We start from the raw sequence: 20,403 nt of genomic DNA, 5'->3' as shown, positions 1-20,403 counted from the left end.
AAAAACTACTACTAGTCAATTATTAATCTGCAGATATTGAGAAGCAGTGACTCACCGGAGGTAGAACACAGATTTAGTGGTGCGCTCCTGATAGACAAACATGTTTTTGCGGTTCACCACACAGAAAGCGTTGAGAACGGAGTGCAGAGCCTGCATAGCTGGAAGAATCAGAGAGACAAAACATCTAAATTTTGCATAAAAGATCATAAACGAGCAATGTGTGCATGAACGGTTGAATATTTGATTTGCAATGATTGTTAAAGGTTCACAAAACCCTCGAGTACTTTTTTTGAGATGTTAACAGAATTGTGTGTGTTGAGCATCAGTTAAGGCAATGTTGGCACCTGTCAGCTGTAATTGTGGGGTAAACTGGATAATTTTGAGCATTTTGTCAGCTAACTTCAGCTTCCGGGTTTAAAATGATTTTTGGGGATCAAAATCGGCGACGTAGCGCAAAACTGCAAGTGCAAAGATGATGCGTCGGTTTCTCATTATTATTCATAGCGGAGTTTTCTTATCCTATGAGAAGAGCCGGCTTCTTAATTATTCATGACTGTACGTGCTTTCTGAAGACAAGGCAGACCTGCCAGTGCCAAGCTGTGAGACACAAACCCACGGCACACAGTAAGTATTCAGCTGTTCATGAAGGGTTGTATGTGTTTGTTTCCATGATCCACCGGGTTTGTTGCATGTTTTTCCCCGCGATGCTATCAGGGCCGATACAGCAGAGATGTTTCTGTGGAGCAAGTATTTTTGTCAGGAGAGCAGTACGAGAATTGGAGAATGGTGGACGTTGTCTTTTATCAGGAGTTCATTCACATTTAGACACATCACCGTGCTGCTGTGTTTGCCTAAATCCTCCAGATTACCAACAGGGCTTATGGTTAAAATAGGCAGGGCAAGAGTCTGCATTCAGACCAGGGGATTGAGGGAGAAGTCCTCATTTAGTGTTTATATGAACATGCCTATCTTTAAAATTAAATAAATTGTGGTTATCTGTATATGAAATTACCAATAACAAATGTAGCAGGGCATTAATTTACTGTTTGTTTCTTTGCATTTAACTTTGTAAACTCTAAAATCACGCGTCTATTCACGGTTTGTGTCTCATTTTGTGAGCCGACTGACAACAGTCGTTTGCTCCCTCCTTCTCCCCTGCTGGCCACGCCCACTCTTGCCCTTTGCTCGCGGAGCTCCACGCCCATTATCATGCATCTTTTGAAAAAATTCTAAGGTAGACCTGAACCAAAAGTGGGGGGTGTCATGACCCTTTAAAAAAAGCACATTGATGGGCACAAATAGGATGAATCTATAATATATACTGAGAATGCAAAACAAAACTGGCAGCAACAACTATATGTGTCAGGTGGCGCTGTGAAGTGGACTGCATTGATTGCGGTGGTTTAATGTATAGATTGGCTGCTTCTTGGAATTGATGTAATAAACATGTATTTATAGGCGGCACGGTGGCTCAGTGGTTAGCACTGTTGCCTTACATCAGTGGTCATCAAACTTGTTCCTGGAGGGCCGGTGTCCTGCAGATTTTAGCTCCAACCCTAATCAAACACACCTGAACAAGCTAATCAAGCTCTTACTAGGTATACTAGAAACACCCAGGCAGGTGTGTTGAGGCAAGTTGGAGCTAAACCCTGCAGGGACACTGGCCCTCCAGGATCGAGATTGGTGACCCCTGCCTTACATCAAGAAGGTTGCTGGCTCGAGTCCCAGCTGGGTCAGTTGGCATTTCTGTGTGGAGTTTGCATGTTGACGTGGGTTTCCTCTGGGTGCTCCACAGTCCAAACACATGCGCTATACAGGAATTGGATGAACCAAATTGGCCGTAGTGTATGAGTGTGTGTGTGTGTGAATATGAGATTGTATGGATGATTTCCAGCATTGGGCTGCAGCTAGAAAGGCATCCGCTGCAACCCAAAACATATGCTGGAATAGTTGGCGGTTCATTCCACTGTGGTGGGCCCTAATAAATAAGGGACTAAGCCGAAGGAAAATAAATGAATGAATGAATGAAAGTGTCCAACAAAAGGTAAATAAGTCTCTAGAGTCACTCACCGCGGGACACACCCATGTTGGGCCCCATCTTGAGCCGCGGGTGGATGTAAATAACGGTGCTCCACACCACGTCACAGGCGAAGTAACCCGGTATGAAGTGCATGGTGGCGGCGAGGTAATCCCGCCGCTGATAGCTCTCGTCAGCATTATAGTCTGAGGAGGAAAAAAAAAGGTGCAATTATAAAGACGAGACATTCATCCTAACAATTTCAAAACAAAAGGGAGATTAGCAGGATTAGCTGAACTCCACGGGCCCGCAGAGCACCTCAAGTCGTACGATATAAATGAAGCATTTGAGCATTCATCTCTGTGGTCGAGCGGATCCAATTCATTTGCACAGTCTGAGGCAGAACAATAAGCCATATTAGGACATTAGCGCAGTAATTCATGCTAAACAGCGGTTATAAAATTGCAGTCAATGAGGCGAGTGTTCAGACTTACATTACCAGCACCCTTCAATTGACCTTCCCCGCAGGCTTCGTCCTGAAGAAGTGTTTGTTTACGTTTGTGTGAAACGTGCTGCATTGTAAAGCTGCAGCATCAGGCATTATTAACTCTGTATTGAATATTAACGCAGCCATACCAACAGATTATATTCAATACACATAACGCATTGAAGGTGTGTGGAAAATTCTCTTCAGAAAATTCTCAGTCAGTGAATGTGATGAAGATCTGTTTTTAAGGGATGCCCTTCCGCCTGCAAACCAACACTGGAAAACACCCATACACACTCTTTCACACACATACACTACTGCCAATTTAGCTTTTTCAATTCCCCTATACCACATGTGTTTGGACTGTGGGAGAAACCGGAGCACCCGGAGGAAACCCACACCAACATGGGGAGAACATGCAAACTCCACACAGAAATGCCAACTGGCCCAGCCGCGGCTCGAACTATCGACCTTCTTGGTGTAAGGCAATTGTGCTTCCCACTGCGCCACCATTATATTTATTATATATATATAGATACATATGCACACATGCATGCATATATTTAAGAAAATCTTACTAATATTTAGCATTAAAATATATATGAATATGGCACAAATTATATTAAAAATTAAAAACTATAAAAAGGTCTATGTAAATTTTAAACTATGAAACTAAATTGTTTTATATACATTTCTATTATATATATATATATATATATATATATATATATATATATATATATATATATATATATATATATATATATATATATTTATATATATATATATATATATATATATATATATATATATATATATATATATATATATATATATATATATATATATAATACACGCATATATTATGTCATAACAACCTTTTATTTTGTATGCAATTGATCATGATGATTCTTTGCCTAGCACTAATTATTATTATTATTATTATTATTATTATTATTATTATTATTATTCAGTCATTTTCTTTTCGGCTTAGTCCCTTTATTAATCAGGGGTCGCCACAGCGGAATGAACCGCCAACTTATCCAGTATGTTTTATGAAGCGGATGCACATTAAGCCGCAACCCAACACTGGGAAACATCCATTCACACTCATACACTACGGCAAACTTGGCTTGCTCAATTCACCTATAGCGCATGTGTTTGGACTGTGGGGGAAACTGGAGCACCCGGAGGAAACCCACGCCAACATGGGGAGAACATGCAAACTCCACACAGAAATGCCTACTGACCCAGCCGAGGCTCGATTCAGCGACCTTCTTGTTGTGAGGACAATGTGCTACCCTTTGTGCCACCGTGACGCCCATTACTATTATTATTATTATTATTATTATTAGGTTAACTTATTTACGTGCATGTGTTTGGTTATTACCAGTTGAAGAACGAATCTATTATAGAATAACCAGTAAATGTAAATGCAGAGTGGATACAGCTGTGACTTTTGGTCTCTTTTGGTAATAAACGTTTTTATAAATAAAAAAACCTGAGAAAATCAGAGGTTTCTGCCAGTGCTTTGACACTGTGGCACAGCGTTGGTCTTGTGCTGTACAGCATTTATATAGCATGCAGAAAGTGCACAGTATATGTGTTCCAGTGTACAGTGTTAGTACCATCAGAGTGGGTCATCCGGGGCCGGTAGAGCGACTCATGTTTCCAGATGTCCTCCTCACTCTCCGCCACCAGGAGAGAGTGGCACACACGACTGTCATGCAGATCCTGCAGCAGGAGGCGCTGTAGAGCAGACAATCGTCAGCTCACAGTAAATAAGCAAGCATAATCAATGTTGGCATTTCTGACATAGATTTTAACACCTTAAGTTAAGATTGTTAAGCCTTTAAATGTCACTTTAAGCTAAACACTGGTATCCTGAACAACATCGAGTGAAATATTATTTACTGTCATCGTTTATTTATTTATTTGACATGGACATCACAATTACACTGGACATCCAAATGCATTTGTTTAAGTGTTTTAGCAAACTTGCTAATTCTCAACACCTGTCCACAGGAGACTTGAAAGAACTGACAAAATGGAAATATAATTAAAACATGTACACAACATTATAACCCTTTACATAAAATTACTGAAGCAAAAGCAAAGGCGACATGGCAAAGATAAAAGAAATCAGTTATTAGAAATTAAGCTATTATATTTAGAAATGTGCTGAAAAAGAATCTCTCCATTAAACAGAAATTAAGGAAAAATATAAAAGAATTCAAATCTACAAGGAGGGCTAATAATTCTTCAACTGTGTTACTATGAGCTATTAGATATGGCTGTGTCATTTACATGCACACACACAATCTCTCTCTCAAACGAGTCTCTCTTTGTCTTCCTGACTGATTGAAAAAGTAGAAAACCTGCATCTAAAGAGGGCCAGAATAATCTAAAAGTGGACCAGACTTGATGAATGATCTTTACCTGGTTGACTATTCGGCACATTTCTCCAATCCTGCGCACCACCAGCTGATGAAGGCGCAGGTATTCGGGGATCTCCTCCTCCTCTTCCTCCTCTTTCCCTCGATGCAAACTCCTGCAGAAACCACATCCGAACAGTGCTTTAGAAAAATGCTTAACTCAGTTTTGTTTGCATTTCTGGAGAAAAGAGGTGTTTCCATGGCGCAGAAGTGAAAACAATCCATTTATGATCACTATGCAGCCCCAGATAGCACAGACAGCTGTCATCTCTTACCTTATGCTGTGTGCTTCAGGGCCATTTCTCCTTTGTTTTTGAGGTGATGTGCATAAGTAATCCTTTTATATGTCTGACGTGTTCCAAACACAGTGAATTATGTTTGATCAAACAAAAGAATAGTGAAATATGAAAACAATGATCGCTCCCTGTGGCTTGTACAGCACCTCTCTTCAGTTGGAATACAATAACTTGTGCATAGATTATGGTAGAGACATTTTCATTTTTTCATATAACTACAAACATGTGCAGGAACCACCAGAATTAATTACAGCACGCTAGACCACACAGAACCTAAAGGGTACACTTTCAAATTTCAGTAAAAAAAAAAAAAAAAAAATTATATATATATATATATATATATATATATATATATATATATATATATATATATATATATATATATATATATATATATATATACATATATATATATATATATATATATATATATATATACATATATATATACATATATATATATATATATATATATATATATATATATATATATATATATATATATATATATATATATATATACATATATATATATATATATATATATATATATATATATATATATATATATATATATATATATATGCTCATATTATAAAGACATGGCGGGGAAAATGTAATTTAATATATATATATATATATATATATATATATATATATATATATATATATATATATATATATATATATATATATATATATATGCTCATATTATATAGACATGGCGGGGAAAATGTAATTTAATATATATATATATATATATATATATATATATATATGCTCATATTATAAAGACATGGCGGGGAAAATGTAATTTAATATATATATGCTCATATTATAAAGACATGGCGGGGAAAATGTGATTTAATATATATATATATATGCTCATATTATAAAGACATGGCGGGGAAAATGTAATTTAATATATATATATGCTCATATTATAAAGATATGGCGGGGAAAATGTGATTTAATATATATATATATATATGCTCATATTATAAAGACATGGCGGGGAAAATGTAATTTAATATATATATGCTCATATTATAAAGATATGGCGGGGAAAATGTGATTTAATATATATATATATATATATGCTCATATTATAAAGACATGGCGGGGAAAATGTAATTTAATATATATATATATATATATATATATATGCTCATATTATAAAGACATGGCGGGGAAAATGTAATTTAATATATATATATATGCTCATATTATAAAGACATGGCAGGGAAAATGTAATTTAATATATATATATATATATATATATATATATATATATATATATATATATATATATATATATATATATATATATATATATATATATATATATATATGCTCATATTATAAAGACATGGCGGGGAAAATGTAATTTTATATATATATATTTACATCTCTGCATGTGGATTTGGGAAGCTTTTAAATTTGGGTAGGCAAAATCCAGGCGGAAATCCCCAAATAACAGCAGAGTTTTACTGGCTAATAGGGTATATGCCAAAGCATGCTAATAGGACTTTTAATTTGCCAGTAACATGGGTTAATCGTTTCCGGCGAACTGAATGCCATTGCAAAATCGGCGCGTTTAAGATCTGTTTTCTTTAAAAATCAGCGATCTCTACTGGCTGAGAGATATCCGATATAAAGTGGGACTCAGGTTGTACAAGAAGCACTGCATTAAATGACATTTCCCCGCCATGTCTTTATAATATGAGCATTTATTTTACCCCAGTATATTCAATGGAGCTTCTGCGCTTACCTGCCGATTCTGACAGGCACGTGCGAGTAAACGGCTTTTTGTCTTGTTATATGCTTGAGCAACTAAATGGATGCCAAAGTCTGTTTAACTGATTGTATTTGAATTACATTACAACATCGATGCTTTAAAAGGAACCATATAAAATAGAAAAAAATCACGATAACAGGTCACCGGAAGTGTATCAGCATGGGAAACACATTAGCTCGGCTAATTTCATTTTTTCATATAACTACAAACATGTGCAGGAACCACCAGAATTAATTACAGCACGCTAGACCACACAGAACCTGAAGGGTACACTTTTAAATTTCAGTAAAAAAAAAAAAAAAAAAAATTTATATATATATATATGCTCATATTATAAAGACATGGCGGGGAAAATGTATTTTAAWATATATATATATATATATATATATATATATATATATATATATATATATATATATATATATATATATATATATATATATGCTCATATTATAAAGACATGGCGGGGAAAATGTAATTTATATATATATATATATATATATATATATATATATGCTCATATAATAAAGACATGGCGGGGAAAATGTAATTTATATATATATATATATATATATATATATATATATATATATATATATATATATATATATATATATATGCTCATATTATAAAGACATGGCGGGGAAAATGTAATTTTTATATATATATATATATATATATATATATATATATATATATATATATATATATATATATATATATATATATATATATGCTCATATTATAAAGACATGGCAGGGAAAATGTAATTTATATATATATATATATATATATATATATATATATATATATATATATATATATATATATATATATATATATATATATATATATATATATATATATATATATATATATATATATATATATATGCTCATATTATAAAGACATGGCAGGGAAAATGTAATTTATATATATATATATATATATATATATATATATATATATATATATATATATATATATATATATATATATATATATATATTTACATCTCTGCATGTGGATTTGGGAAGCTTTTAAATTTGGGTAGGCAAAATCCAGGCAGAAATCCCCAAATAACAGCAGAGTTTAACTGGCTAATAGGGTATATGCCAAAGCATGCTAATAGGACTTTTAATTTGCCAGTAACATGGGTTAATCGATTCCGGCGAACTAAATGCCATTGCAAAATCGGCGCGTTTAAGGTCTGCTTTCTTTAAAAATCAGCGATCTCTACTGGCTGAGAGATATCCGATATAAAGTGGGACTCAGGTTGTACAAGAAGCACTGCATTAAATGACATTTCCCCGCCATGTCTTTATAATATGAGCATTTATTTTACCCCAGTATATTCAATGGAGCTTCTGCGCTTACCTGCCGATTCTGACAGGCACGTGCGAGTAAACGGCTTTTTGTCTTGTTATATGCTTGAGCAACTAAATGGATGCCAAAGTCTGTTTAACTGATTGTATTTGAATTACATTACAACATCGATGCTTTAAAAGGAACCATATAAAATAGAAAAAAATCATGATAACAGGTCACCGGAAGTGTATCAGCATGGGAAACGCATTAGCTCGGCATATTTGGGAAGCCAGGCAAAATCCAGGCGGAAATCCCAAAATAACAGCAGAGTTAAACTGATTAATAAAAAAAAAAGTTTTGTTTTAGTGCTTAAACATGATTCTGCCAGCCTGTGTGTGAGTGTGTACCTGGAGTGAGAGAAAACCTGCACCCGGTCCTGATGGATCCTGATGATGAGCCAGAAATCAGGCATGAGCGGCGTCTGCTTCTCCTGCTCGTTCATCGTGGGTCCTTCACACTCCGAGTCGCTGCTGCCACCGTCGTAACCTGAAAAACACACACATGCAGGAGGAGAGTTGATGCAGGAGGACAGATGAGTGCGTGAGCGAGTGTGCGCATAATCAGTGGAGTCTCACCCAGCATGTCTGAGTCCAGGCTGCCCTGACTGGACACCACACTCTGAACTCGACTGGGCCGCAGCTTCCCACTGCCTGCAGACAACAGCAAACACAGTTAGCAGTTCTATTCTAAAACTACATACCATAAAGCAATCAAAACTTAGTCAAACTAAATATACAATAATTCTTTATTAAATATATAGTTAAATAATATTTAATTAATTTAATATTTAAATATCCCTTATCATGGGTTTTTGAAAATGACCTTCCGTGTTGTGTGTAGCACAGCTCTAAGGGAAGTGAAATACAGTCCAAAGACATGCGGTACAGGTGAATTGGGTAGGCTAGATTGTCCGTAGTGTATGAGTGTGTGTGGATGTTTCCCAGTGTTGGTATGTGGCTGGAAGGGCATTCGCTGCGTAAAAACGTGCTGGATAAGTTGGCGGTTCATTCCACTGTGGCGACCCCGGATTAATAAATGGACTAAGCCGAAAAGAAAATGAATGAATGAATGATCATAAAGCTTTCACACTGCATGTAATAAAGTTGCTCAATAATTTGCCAATATTTACCCTCATCAGCAACAATAACAACAACAACAATTATAATAATAACAATAAATAATAAGCATGCAGCTATAATAAAGCGTAAATGAAAAATTAACATAATAAAAAAACTATAATTACAAAAGATTAGTAAACTAATTAAAATAAAACAATCACTAATTGTAACAAAATGCAATAAACAAACATACAAAAACAATTCTAATAATTATATGAATAACAGTAGTAAAAACTTCCAAATATAGTCATTAAATTTCCCAAATTAATAATTAATTATTTAAAAAGTCATACTAACATAATGTTTTTACTATAATATTTTGACGGTCCATTTGCAAAGCGCAAAACTTGTCAGAATGCATTTTACTAATATAAAAATGGGAAAATCCGCTTTGCGCCGTGGCGCATGTTCTAAAAGGGTTGAGTTTATTTTCTTAATGAGTTATAGGTGTGTTTTGAGAATAAACTCTCTCATCTCCCATTCCCTTCAAGAGCCAGATGCGTCGCACCATAAGCGCATTTGCTATTTACATGACGGAAAGTAAGTGAAAGTGGAAAAACTGAGCATTTCACTAGCAAGAAAACCGTTAAACAGAGCATCTGCAGCGCGAGAATGAGAGACAAGGCCTCATCATTATCGACTTTCACTTTAACTCTCGTGGATAGGGAAACTTGTACGCAAAGACATCAATTAGACTATAAATAATTAATTTCATTTTTTAAGCGCAAATATTTGCTTTAAAACTATTTCTAAACTCAGTTCTAATTTCCAGCAAACGAATAAATGAACAATAATAACAAAATGTGTTCAAAAACCTGAGTTATATCCTAAAACACATGCTGTGCCCCATATGGTCTAAAACCTGACATGTGGACAAATCTAAGCTTGTTTTTAATAAAACAAATATAAATATCGATATAATAAATAATACTGCTAATAATAATAATAACATCATACAAAAGCAAATTGAATGAACTAAAAAAGCCTCCCGAGATGAAGAAAGTATGAAGGCAGTGGTTTTTAAATTCATGTAGGCTAAAAATTAATATGTTTTGTAATATTTTAATCCTTTATATTTATATCCTATATCTATTCTTATTATATCCTATATATATCCTTAATATTTTCATTATTTTTCATATGTAAAGATATTTGCGTATTGCTCTACATCTTGTGTATATTAAGCAGTGTGTAAGCCAGGTGCACTTTGCGCCAGACAATAGACCGGCTTTGTTCTGGTCTAAAGAACAGACTATTATAGTTTCTCAAAATAGCAACGCGCCAAAACACGCCTGCTTTTTTAGACCAGAATGCCTATGGGTGCACATATGAGCGCAAATGCATTTGCTATTTAAACACCTCAACACCTCAAAACCACTCTTGCGCCGAGCGCCACATTGCGCCGGGTGTACAATAGGGCCCAATAACTTTTAAAGGAGGCTCATTTGGCAGTGACTGTTGTCTCACTGTGTGTGTTGGACTGCACAGACTCGGCCAGGCTGGCAGCAGAGGGTGTTTTTGGAGGAGTGGTGTGTTCAGTGCTGCTGGCCGTCTGCAGGTGAGCTGGAGGATCCTCCACATCGCTCTGCTTCACCAATCCACTGTCTGAGGTTTCAGAGAGAGACTCGCTGGCAGAGTCTGGAGCCGCCGCTCGTGTGTTTTCATCATCTCTGACCGCATGCTGAAGCTGCTGTGAGTCTCCACACGCACCCTGTGAGGAAAGCACAGATGTTCAGGAAAGAAACACACGTGTATGAGTATATTGGGTCTGTGAGACAGCAGTAAATCATGCACTACTATAACAACTCCACAAGGCACTAGAGCTGTCAATATCGCTGAATACCGACATTCTGGAATTCTTTCGAATTTGAATTAGGGAATAATTAATATTACAGAAAAAAAATGTGCACCTTTGGACCAAATATTCAAATTAATCATATTTTTTTTTTTATAGCACCTTTAAAATCTAATTTTTTAAAAGCACTTTACACTAAAAAGACACAATAATTACAGAAACTACAGTTGTCCAGAGGTTATGCAAAGTTACAAAGGGATAGTTCACTCTCTTTATTTGCTCTTTGCTTACTCCCTTTGTTAAAATGACCAAATTTACTCCTTTCGCTGGTTAAAAACCTGTTTGAATTTATGTATTCATTTTTTTTTTTATCAAAAGAAGATATTTTGAAATATATGGATATGTCAATAGTTACTGGTTACAGAATAATTAATAAATGAATGAATAATATGCATAGTGGAATAGTATAATACATATATATATATATATATATGTATATATATATATATATATATATATATATATATATATATATATATATATATATATATATATATGATTAATTCAAATATCTGAATTCATAATAATTAAATAAAAAATGTATACTGATAAAATAAAAATATACTATTTTAAATAAATAATTATAATTATTCTATGAATAATTTTAACAATAACATAAATAAGGTATTAATAGCGCTAAAATCAAAGCAATATATTTTGAAAAATCCACCATTATCCCCCATAGTATTGTTTTCTCCTACTAAGAAAGTCAATTGTTACCAGTTTCCAGCATTCTTCAAAATATCTTCTTTTGTGTTCAATGAAAAAAGATTTGAAACCTCTTGAGTGTGAATAAACACATTTTGTCAATTCTCCTATTAATAATCACCTCCAGCTCCAGCTCTTTTGTACAACAATAGCAACAATAACATCACTAAAGTAAGAATGCCATTATAATCAAAGCAAAATCTTGTGAAAAATTATGAGATCCAGTAGCCATCGTCTCCCATAATATTTTATTTCCTAAAATGAAAGTCAATGGTTACCCGTTTCCAACATTCTTCAAAATATCTTCTTCTGTGTTCAACAGAAAAAAGTATCCCATGAAGGTTGGAAACCACTTGAGTGTGAATAAACATTGAGCGAATTCAAAGTTTTTTCAACTCTCATAGTAACAATCAAGGGCAGCACGGTGGCTTAGCGGTTAGCACTGTTGCCTCACAGCAAAAAGGTTGCTGGTTCGAGTCCCGGCTAGGCCAGTTAGCGTTTCTGTATGGAGTTTGCATGTTCTCTCCATCCAAACACATGCGCTATAAAATAAATAAATAAATGTGCTAAATTGGCAATAATGTGTGTGGATGTGTGAATGAGTGTGTATGGGTGTTTTCCAGTACTGGGTTGCAGCTGGAAGGGCATTCACTGCGTAAAACATATGCCGGAGTAGTTGGCGGTTCACCCCATTCTGGGAAACCCTGATAAGCCAGTGAATAAGTCGAAGGAAAATGAATGAATATTAATAATCACCTCCGGCTCCAGCTCTTTAGTGCAGATGTTTGCGGATGCCACTAGACTCTGCACTGTCCCGTGTTCAGCAGTGATGTTTATTTCTCTGGCCGTCTGGATCTTGTGCGTCTGCTGGCGACTCAGAGAGACGTAGTGGAAGTTGTGCTGCTCCGCGTTCAGCAGGTAACCGGCCAGCGATAACCTCTTGAACTCCTGCGGCGCGGAAGCACAGACGTGTTATTAAACAGCGGGGCAGAACATAATCTCTTTCCTGACCTTTCCCTGCGCGCTCTTATCAGCAATAATAGAGGTGACTGCGCGAGTTCAAACCTCTTGAAACTTTTCCAGCGATTGCTCGGGGCCGAAGACGAACTTCAGGGGGACGATCTCAAAGAGGCACTGCGGGCGTCCGCTGGAGCGCCGCACATGATCAGACACTTTCTGCAGCGTGGAGGAGCTGATGACTGAAGACAGACGTAGAGCAGACACCATCTCATCCTCCAGCAGCCAGCGGATCTGAACAGATGATTAGCACTACACTGTAAAAAAATGACTGTTTCTGTATTAAGTGATTCACAAGGGTTTATTAACGGTTGAGAATTGCATTATGGGATTTTAATCTCTGCTCTGTCTTATTTTGATGATGAAAATTTAACTCTGCAGTGACTTTAATTGGCATTTGAGTAGATTAAAAATGATATAATGTATAAGAAATAATATGTAGAGAAATTAATGCATAAAAATGCCAGAAAATGTACAGGCAGTTTACTTACAAGGTTTTTGTAGTGTAATATACAACACCAACCTAGACAATAGAGCACTGCACACCATTAAAAGTTTTCATGAGTTTTTTTTTTTTTACTTTTCAAGGTTAAAAGTTGTTGGAAGAAAGATCAGGGACGAGCCTGGACACCACTGCCTTAAATATAAATCAAACAAAGCTTGAAAAAAAATGAAAGAAAATAGAAAAAACAAAAAATTAGGGAATAATTAATATTACAGAAAAAAAATGTGCACCTTTGGACCAAATATTCAAATTAATCATAATATTTTTATAGCACCTTTAAAATCTAACTTTTTAAAAGCACTTTACACTAAAAAGACACAATAATAACAGAAAGTACAGTTGTCCAGAGGTTATGCAAAGTTACAAAGGGATAGTTCACTCTCTTTATTTGCTCTTTGCTTACTCCCTTTGTTAAAATGACCAAATTTACTCCTTTCGCTGGTTCCAAACCTGTTTGAATTTATGTATTCATTTATTTTTTATCAAAAGAAGATATTTTGAAATATATGGATATGTCAATAGTTACTGGTTACAGAATAATTAATAAATGAATGAATAATATGCATAGTGGAATAGTATAATACATATATATATATATATATATGATTAATTCAAATATCTGAATTCATAATAAAATGTATTTAGATATGAACAAAAATAAATATATTTAAATGTTAATAATAAAAATTACAACAAAAGACTGAAAATTTAACAATTTTAAATATTAATGTAGCAATGTACAATGAAAATTGTAAACGTACAATAATAATACAGAAGTAGTAAAGGTAACTAGAATATCATTTAATAATACTAAAATAACACTGGTCAGAGACAGATGCTAATCTAGAATAAAATTATTGTTAATTGAAAAGAACCATTAAAAAAAAAACAATAATTATAAAACATACAAATATGAAATAACAATATCAAAAAAAAAAAACTTAAACTTTAAAATGACCAACGTGACATTATATTTTTACTTAAATTATGAAATAAAAAAGAATAATAAAAACTCCAGAAAAAGAAATATGTTAACAATATCTATGAAAATAGGAAATCTAAAAATAAAAAAGTCACTTTCTTTTACTTTTCAAGGTTTAAAGTTGTTGGAAGAAAAATCAACATCCTATAATGCAATTCAAAATTATAAATAATTAAGAAAATCTCATTGTTCAGCAGCCAGCGGATGTGATGCAGAAAACAGATGATTAGCACTAGCTAGAATCAGAAGGGAATGTATGGTTGCCTTAAATTAGGGGTGTTTAAATTTAGTCCTGGAGGGCTGGCGTCCTGCAGATTTTAGTTATAACTTGCCTCATCACACCTGAAGGGATGTTTCTAGAAAGCCTAGTTAGAGCTTAATTAGCTAGCCCAGGTGTGTCTGACTGGAGTTGGAACTAAACTTTGCAGGACACGGGCCCAGCAGGGATGAGCTTAGACACCACTGCCTTAAATATAAAGCAAACAAAGCTTGAAAAAATGGAAGAAAATTGAAAAAACAAAAACTTATCAATAAAAACATTGTAGTACATAAATGATGCTAAAAACTTTTACTATTATTAGCATTATTGCTATTATTATTAATAATAAAATCTTGGCTACAGTCATAAAAACATTTGTCACTTGAATTGAACTGCTGATGACTAAAGAGACTAAGCCGAAGGAAAATGAATTAATGAATTTAATACTTGTGAAAATTGCTATAAAATCATTTTTCACACTGACCTCATCCATAGTGGCTAAAACAGCCATCTTGTGCGGTACAGGGAGTTTAGACAGTGGATCTCCAGACATACTGCAGAAGTAAAACAACACAGTGTCAGTGCTGAAGATGATGATTACCACTGATTTGCCTGTGATTGCCCTGCTCACCTGTCCTCACCGACCCGCAGACCGTCCAGATTCCCCATGAGCTCCTCATCAGAGCGATAAGATGAAGGCTGAGCAGGGGAACGATTCAACGACACGCTGCTCTCAGATGTGTTCCTGCAAAAACAGGACAATGATTTAAATGATGTAAAATAGCATGTCCCTAGAGTGAGTGTAGTGACAAAATACCACACAGATAATGTTTTATAACTCTCTGAAATGGCCCCTTTTAGGCTTTGAGCCAAATTGTGGTGTTTTGGTGACTGTCACTTTAAATTCAAATGAGATTGTGCTCTTTTCAAAAGGGGGCGGAGTTACAGAAGCATCAGCATAGTAGCAGGTTCAAAACAGCACTAATGTCCTATGCTAATGAGGGAGAGATGGTCACTAGTGGGCGGGGCTTTCCCCCTCTGATGACACCTACAAACGGAGAATGTCACAGTGTTTCTGCAGACTGTTTTAAGCAAGTGTGATTATAATAAATAGCATTAACACGTTTTTACCATTAGAAGCTGGCTATATTGACACATTGTTAACAAATAACTGTGTTTAAACCCCTTTTAAATGTGATTACTGTATAATAGGTCCCCTTTAATGTAACAAAAATAATTATTATTAGTGATTCATTGATTCAGACTTTGATTTCTAGGGTTTATTCTGTTTTTTGTTGATGTAAATGAACAGAGAGAAACGAAAAGCATCAGAAACAGCTAAGAAATAATGGAGGAGGTACGAGGACATGTTGAGAGCATAACAAATGTGATCAGAAACACAAAAATAAAACCCCGCCCCCTACTCAATATTCAAATTTATTTGGAAATTTCGGTGGCCGGGAAGTGCAAAACAACATTATAAAGTGTGTTACGCAAGAGCGTATTGGGTTGTTTCTGTGCTGCTGTGTGGGTGTGTCTCTCTTTTTCCCTCTCTCGTCCTGTCCCGTTCCTGTTTCCAGGTTACCCCGCCCTAATTGGACGTGCTGCGTGCGTGCGCTGTGGTTGGTGCTGGGAGAAGTCAGCATCTTTTGAAAAGGAACCGACGGAGTCAGATCGCTGGGGGGAGAGACGGAGAGTTTTTCTAAGAGTGTGGCGTTTGTGTGGAAAACGTATCATAGTGCTTCTGTTTGTTTATGAATTGTGAACATTAAGGTGTTCTCTCCCTTTTTCCTCTCCCCTCCAATTTTTTTGTGATTGTCAAGTACCGTTTGATAAAGCTGTGAGCTGAGCTCATTTTCTCCTGTTTTTTCGTTTAGTTAAGGAGTAAGGGTAGTGTTTGTAATTTATTTTCTTCATTTACTTTTGATTCAGTAGGTAAGTTATCTTCAGGGTGGAGTTAGTAAATGTTTTGTTTGTTATTTTGGCCTTGCTCAGCCCTGAAGCTTTTTGTTTGTGCTCATTTATTTGTTTATTGTAAATACAAACCTTTTCCACCTTCTCACAATAAAAGAACCTTAAAGGTCATTTAAAAATCAAACCTGCTACTGTTTATTTATTTTCCCTATAATTTTTATGTTCGACTTCAGCCCTAGACATTTTTGAGGTCGTAACAAGTGTGAAACGCTTTTACAAAGCTCGAGACAAATTAAAATTCTGAAAAACATTTTCACCTATCATCAGACACAATTACATAGGAAAAACTATTTTACCAAGACGCAAAACACTTTTACAAGTCCTGAAACAAATTTACAATTACAGATTCCTTACGGAAAGGGAATGTACTACACCGGAAGTGACCCGGAATAAGGAACTCCACATACCTGATGTGTCGAGCGTCAGGAGCCAAAACCTCGATCTCTAGAGGCAGAGTGAGAACATAGATATCCAGAGTGACCGACAGCTCATTCAGATCCACAGACTGAAGACTCTCTGCATTCTCCAGACAGGAGATGATCTCGCCTGCAAACACACAGAAGCAGTGCTCAACATTACATTATTCAGTGTCAAAACAGGGATTTTCACAGTCTACAAAAGTAAAAAAAACAAAACAAAATCACATCAAAACACAAGAGAAGGCTTTGGATGAGATGTGGAGGAAACTAGTCTTGCACACTGGTGGAGTTTGAGCACAGAAACCTGATAAAAGTCTGAAACACAACATCAGAACTGTGATTTTAGATGTAGTAAATGAACAATGTGGGCCACTTAAATAGATGCACCTTAATAAAATGGGACTGGTTGGTGATATTAGCGTCCTGTTTGTGGCACATTAGTATATGTGAGGGGGCAAACTTTTCAAGACGGGTGGTAACCATAGTGGTCATTTTGAAGTCGGCCATCTTGGATCCAACTTTTGTTTTTTTCAATAGTAAGAGGGTCATGTGACACATCAAACCTATTGGGAATTTCACAAGAAAAACAAGGGTGCGCTTGGTTTTAATGTAACTTTTTTCCTTTATGAGTTATTTACAAGTTTCTGACCACTTATAAAATGTGTTCAATGTGCTGCCCATTGTGTTAGACTGTCAATGCAACCCTCTTCTCCCACTCTTCACACACTGATAGCAACACCGCAGAAGGAATGCCAGCACAGGCTTCCAGTATCCGAAGTTTCAGGTGCTGCACATCTTGTATCTTCACACCATAGACAATTGCCTTCTGATGACCCCAAAGATAAAAGTCTAAAGGGGTCAGATCGGGAGACCTTGGGGGCCGTTCAACTGGCCCACAACGACCAATCCACTTTTCAGGAAACTGATCATCTAGGAATGCTCGGACCTGATAGCCATAATGAGGTGGTGCACCATCTTGCTGGAAAAACTCAGGGAATGTGCCAGCTTCAGTGCATAAAGAGGGAAACACATCATCATGGAGCAATTTCAAATATCCAGTGGCCTTGAGGTTTCCATTGATGAAGAATGGCCGCACTATCTTTGTTGTCTATGGTGTGAAGATACAAGATGTGCAGCACCTGAAACTACGGATACTGGAAGCCTGTGCTGGCATTTCTCCTGTGGTGTTGCTATCAGTGTGTGAAGAGTGGGAGAAGAGGGTTGCATTGACAGTCCAACACAATGGGCATTTTATAAGTGGTCAGAAACTTGTAAATAACTCATAAAGGAATAAAGTAACGTTAAAATCAAGCACACCATTGTTTTTCTTGTGAAAATCCCAAAAAGTTTGATGTGTCACATGACCCTCTTCCTATTTAAAAAAACTAAAGTTGGATCCAAGATGGCCGACTTCAAAATGGCCACCATGGTCACCACCCATCTTGAAAAGTTTGCCCCCTTACATATACTAATGTGCCACAAACAGGACCTTAATATCATCAACCATTCCCATTTTATTATGGTGTATCCATATAAATGGCCCACCCTGTACATTAAGAACAACTATATATTTACTGTGATCATTAAAGCTGCTTTTGTTGGTGTGACCCTGTTAAAGGATCGTGTTCTGTACTCACTCAGGCAGGTTGGCAGTGTCTGCGTGGGCATGGAGCCGTGGCTGCTCTTCATGTTGACGGAGCAGGTGAGATGAACAAACAGTGGTGGGAGCTCCGGCTGCGGACTCTCCACCTCCAGCAGAGAGTCTCCATCCAGAATACTGAAGGAGTCCTCATCCTGGTTCACCGTGTTGGAGTCTGACGGAGATTCACCTGCGGCTCCCTCTGCTTCTCCAGCATCCGCTTTAACGTTCCCACATTCCTGATACTCCACCTCCAGATCTGTATCGCTCTCTGTCACGATGCAGCAGCCGGACACGTTCTCTGCGCACACACACAGATTACATATACGTGACATGTTTTAAAGAGCTTCATGTTTAATAACAAGTATCGGTGGGCAGAGATTCATTTTTTAATCTAGATTAATCTCACTTTAATCTTGGTATTAATCTAGATTAAGATGGCTCATTTGAATTCTGCTGAAGGCATTCAGCATATGTGTGCTACCCAAATAATGACTAAAAGTAAGTCTTTGAGAACGGGTTTCTCAAGCCAGGTGGCGCATTAAACCAGGGGCTTATCTCCTGTTTCCAAAATGCATCAAAAACTGCCTTAGAAACTGTTCTACTATGATAATTGGTGATGAAAATAAATGATGGTCAATAAGATGTGCTTGTGTTTACCAACTGTTTTTCAGTTAAACATGAATGTTGAACTGTAGGCCTACATAAGCTCTAAACAGCATCATTTTTGATGACCTTAATCCGACTTAAGTTCTAACTGAACTAAACAGAAATGGAATTAAGACACGTGGAGTATGCAGATATTAGTAGCATTATTGAAGTAAACACCGCAATCAAACTGTTACCGTCATGACTCATGTAGGACTTTGCCATATTTTCTGACATGATCCACACGCAGCTGTCAGTAAAGGACCGCACACGCACACACACAAACACACACATCACATTATTTGCATTTTTGACTGTTTGACACCCTGTCATGTGTTGGAATATTCAATCAATTCCATGCGCAATCAAGAAAAAAGGTCGGGAGAGGTTTTTCTTCAATGTCAAAAATCGTAATGATTTATTGGATACAAATGAATAATCGATTCACAGAATTCTGTTATCCTCAATGCAATGCAAAAGTTACATTAAAGAGGAGCACAACCACTTTATTTTCCTGACTACAACTTATATAGGCAGCTATATCGTGCCGCAGGATGTCTATTCGCGCGTTTGCATAGACTTAACATGTAAAACACTGGCGCTTGACGCGCGTGCCGCGTCTGGTGTGAACGCAGCATTAGATCTGTTTCATCCCTGGCTGTTTTTAAATCTTTGTTAAAAACTTACCTCTTTGATTTGGCATTTTATCAGTGAAAATTACCTGTTTTAGCTATAATTATATATATGTGTATATATATATATATATATATATATATATATATATATATATATATATATATATATATATATATATATATAAAAATATATATATATATATATATATATATATATATATATATATATATATATAAAATATA

At 35.8% G+C, this 20,403-nt stretch overlaps 1 protein-coding gene across 20 annotated transcripts in view; it reads right to left on the bottom strand.

Annotated features, from left to right (window-relative positions):
• The window catches only part of szt2 (SZT2 subunit of KICSTOR complex), a 174,765-nt gene that overhangs the window by 95,942 nt on the left and 58,420 nt on the right, over positions 1-20,403 (bottom strand). For all 20 annotated transcript variants that reach the window (XR_012407532.1, XR_012407533.1, XM_073953541.1 and 17 more), the window contains 13 exons: positions 18,876-19,178; positions 17,227-17,365; positions 15,477-15,590; positions 15,330-15,399; positions 13,148-13,333; positions 12,839-13,030; positions 10,987-11,230; positions 8,977-9,051; positions 8,749-8,887; positions 4,944-5,055; positions 4,133-4,253; positions 2,071-2,223; positions 56-158 (listed from right to left, as the gene is read on the bottom strand). Coding sequence is in view for 18 of the 20 variants with exons in the window: in XM_073953541.1 (XP_073809642.1) it covers positions 56-158; positions 2,071-2,223; positions 4,133-4,253; positions 4,944-5,055; positions 8,749-8,887; positions 8,977-9,051; positions 10,987-11,230; positions 12,839-13,030; positions 13,148-13,333; positions 15,330-15,399; positions 15,477-15,590; positions 17,227-17,365; positions 18,876-19,178 (1,951 nt within the window). In the remaining 2 variants the exon portion in view is untranslated. The remainder of the gene's footprint in view (positions 1-55; positions 159-2,070; positions 2,224-4,132; positions 4,254-4,943; positions 5,056-8,748; positions 8,888-8,976; positions 9,052-10,986; positions 11,231-12,838; positions 13,031-13,147; positions 13,334-15,329; positions 15,400-15,476; positions 15,591-17,226; positions 17,366-18,875; positions 19,179-20,403) is intronic.

This window comes from Danio rerio, chromosome 6, assembly GCF_049306965.1.
Source record: "Danio rerio strain Tuebingen ecotype United States chromosome 6, GRCz12tu, whole genome shotgun sequence".
Lineage (NCBI taxonomy): Eukaryota > Metazoa > Chordata > Actinopteri > Cypriniformes > Danionidae > Danio > Danio rerio.
Note: the sequence above shows the minus strand (reverse complement) of the source record. Positions and strands in the feature narration are given on the sequence as shown.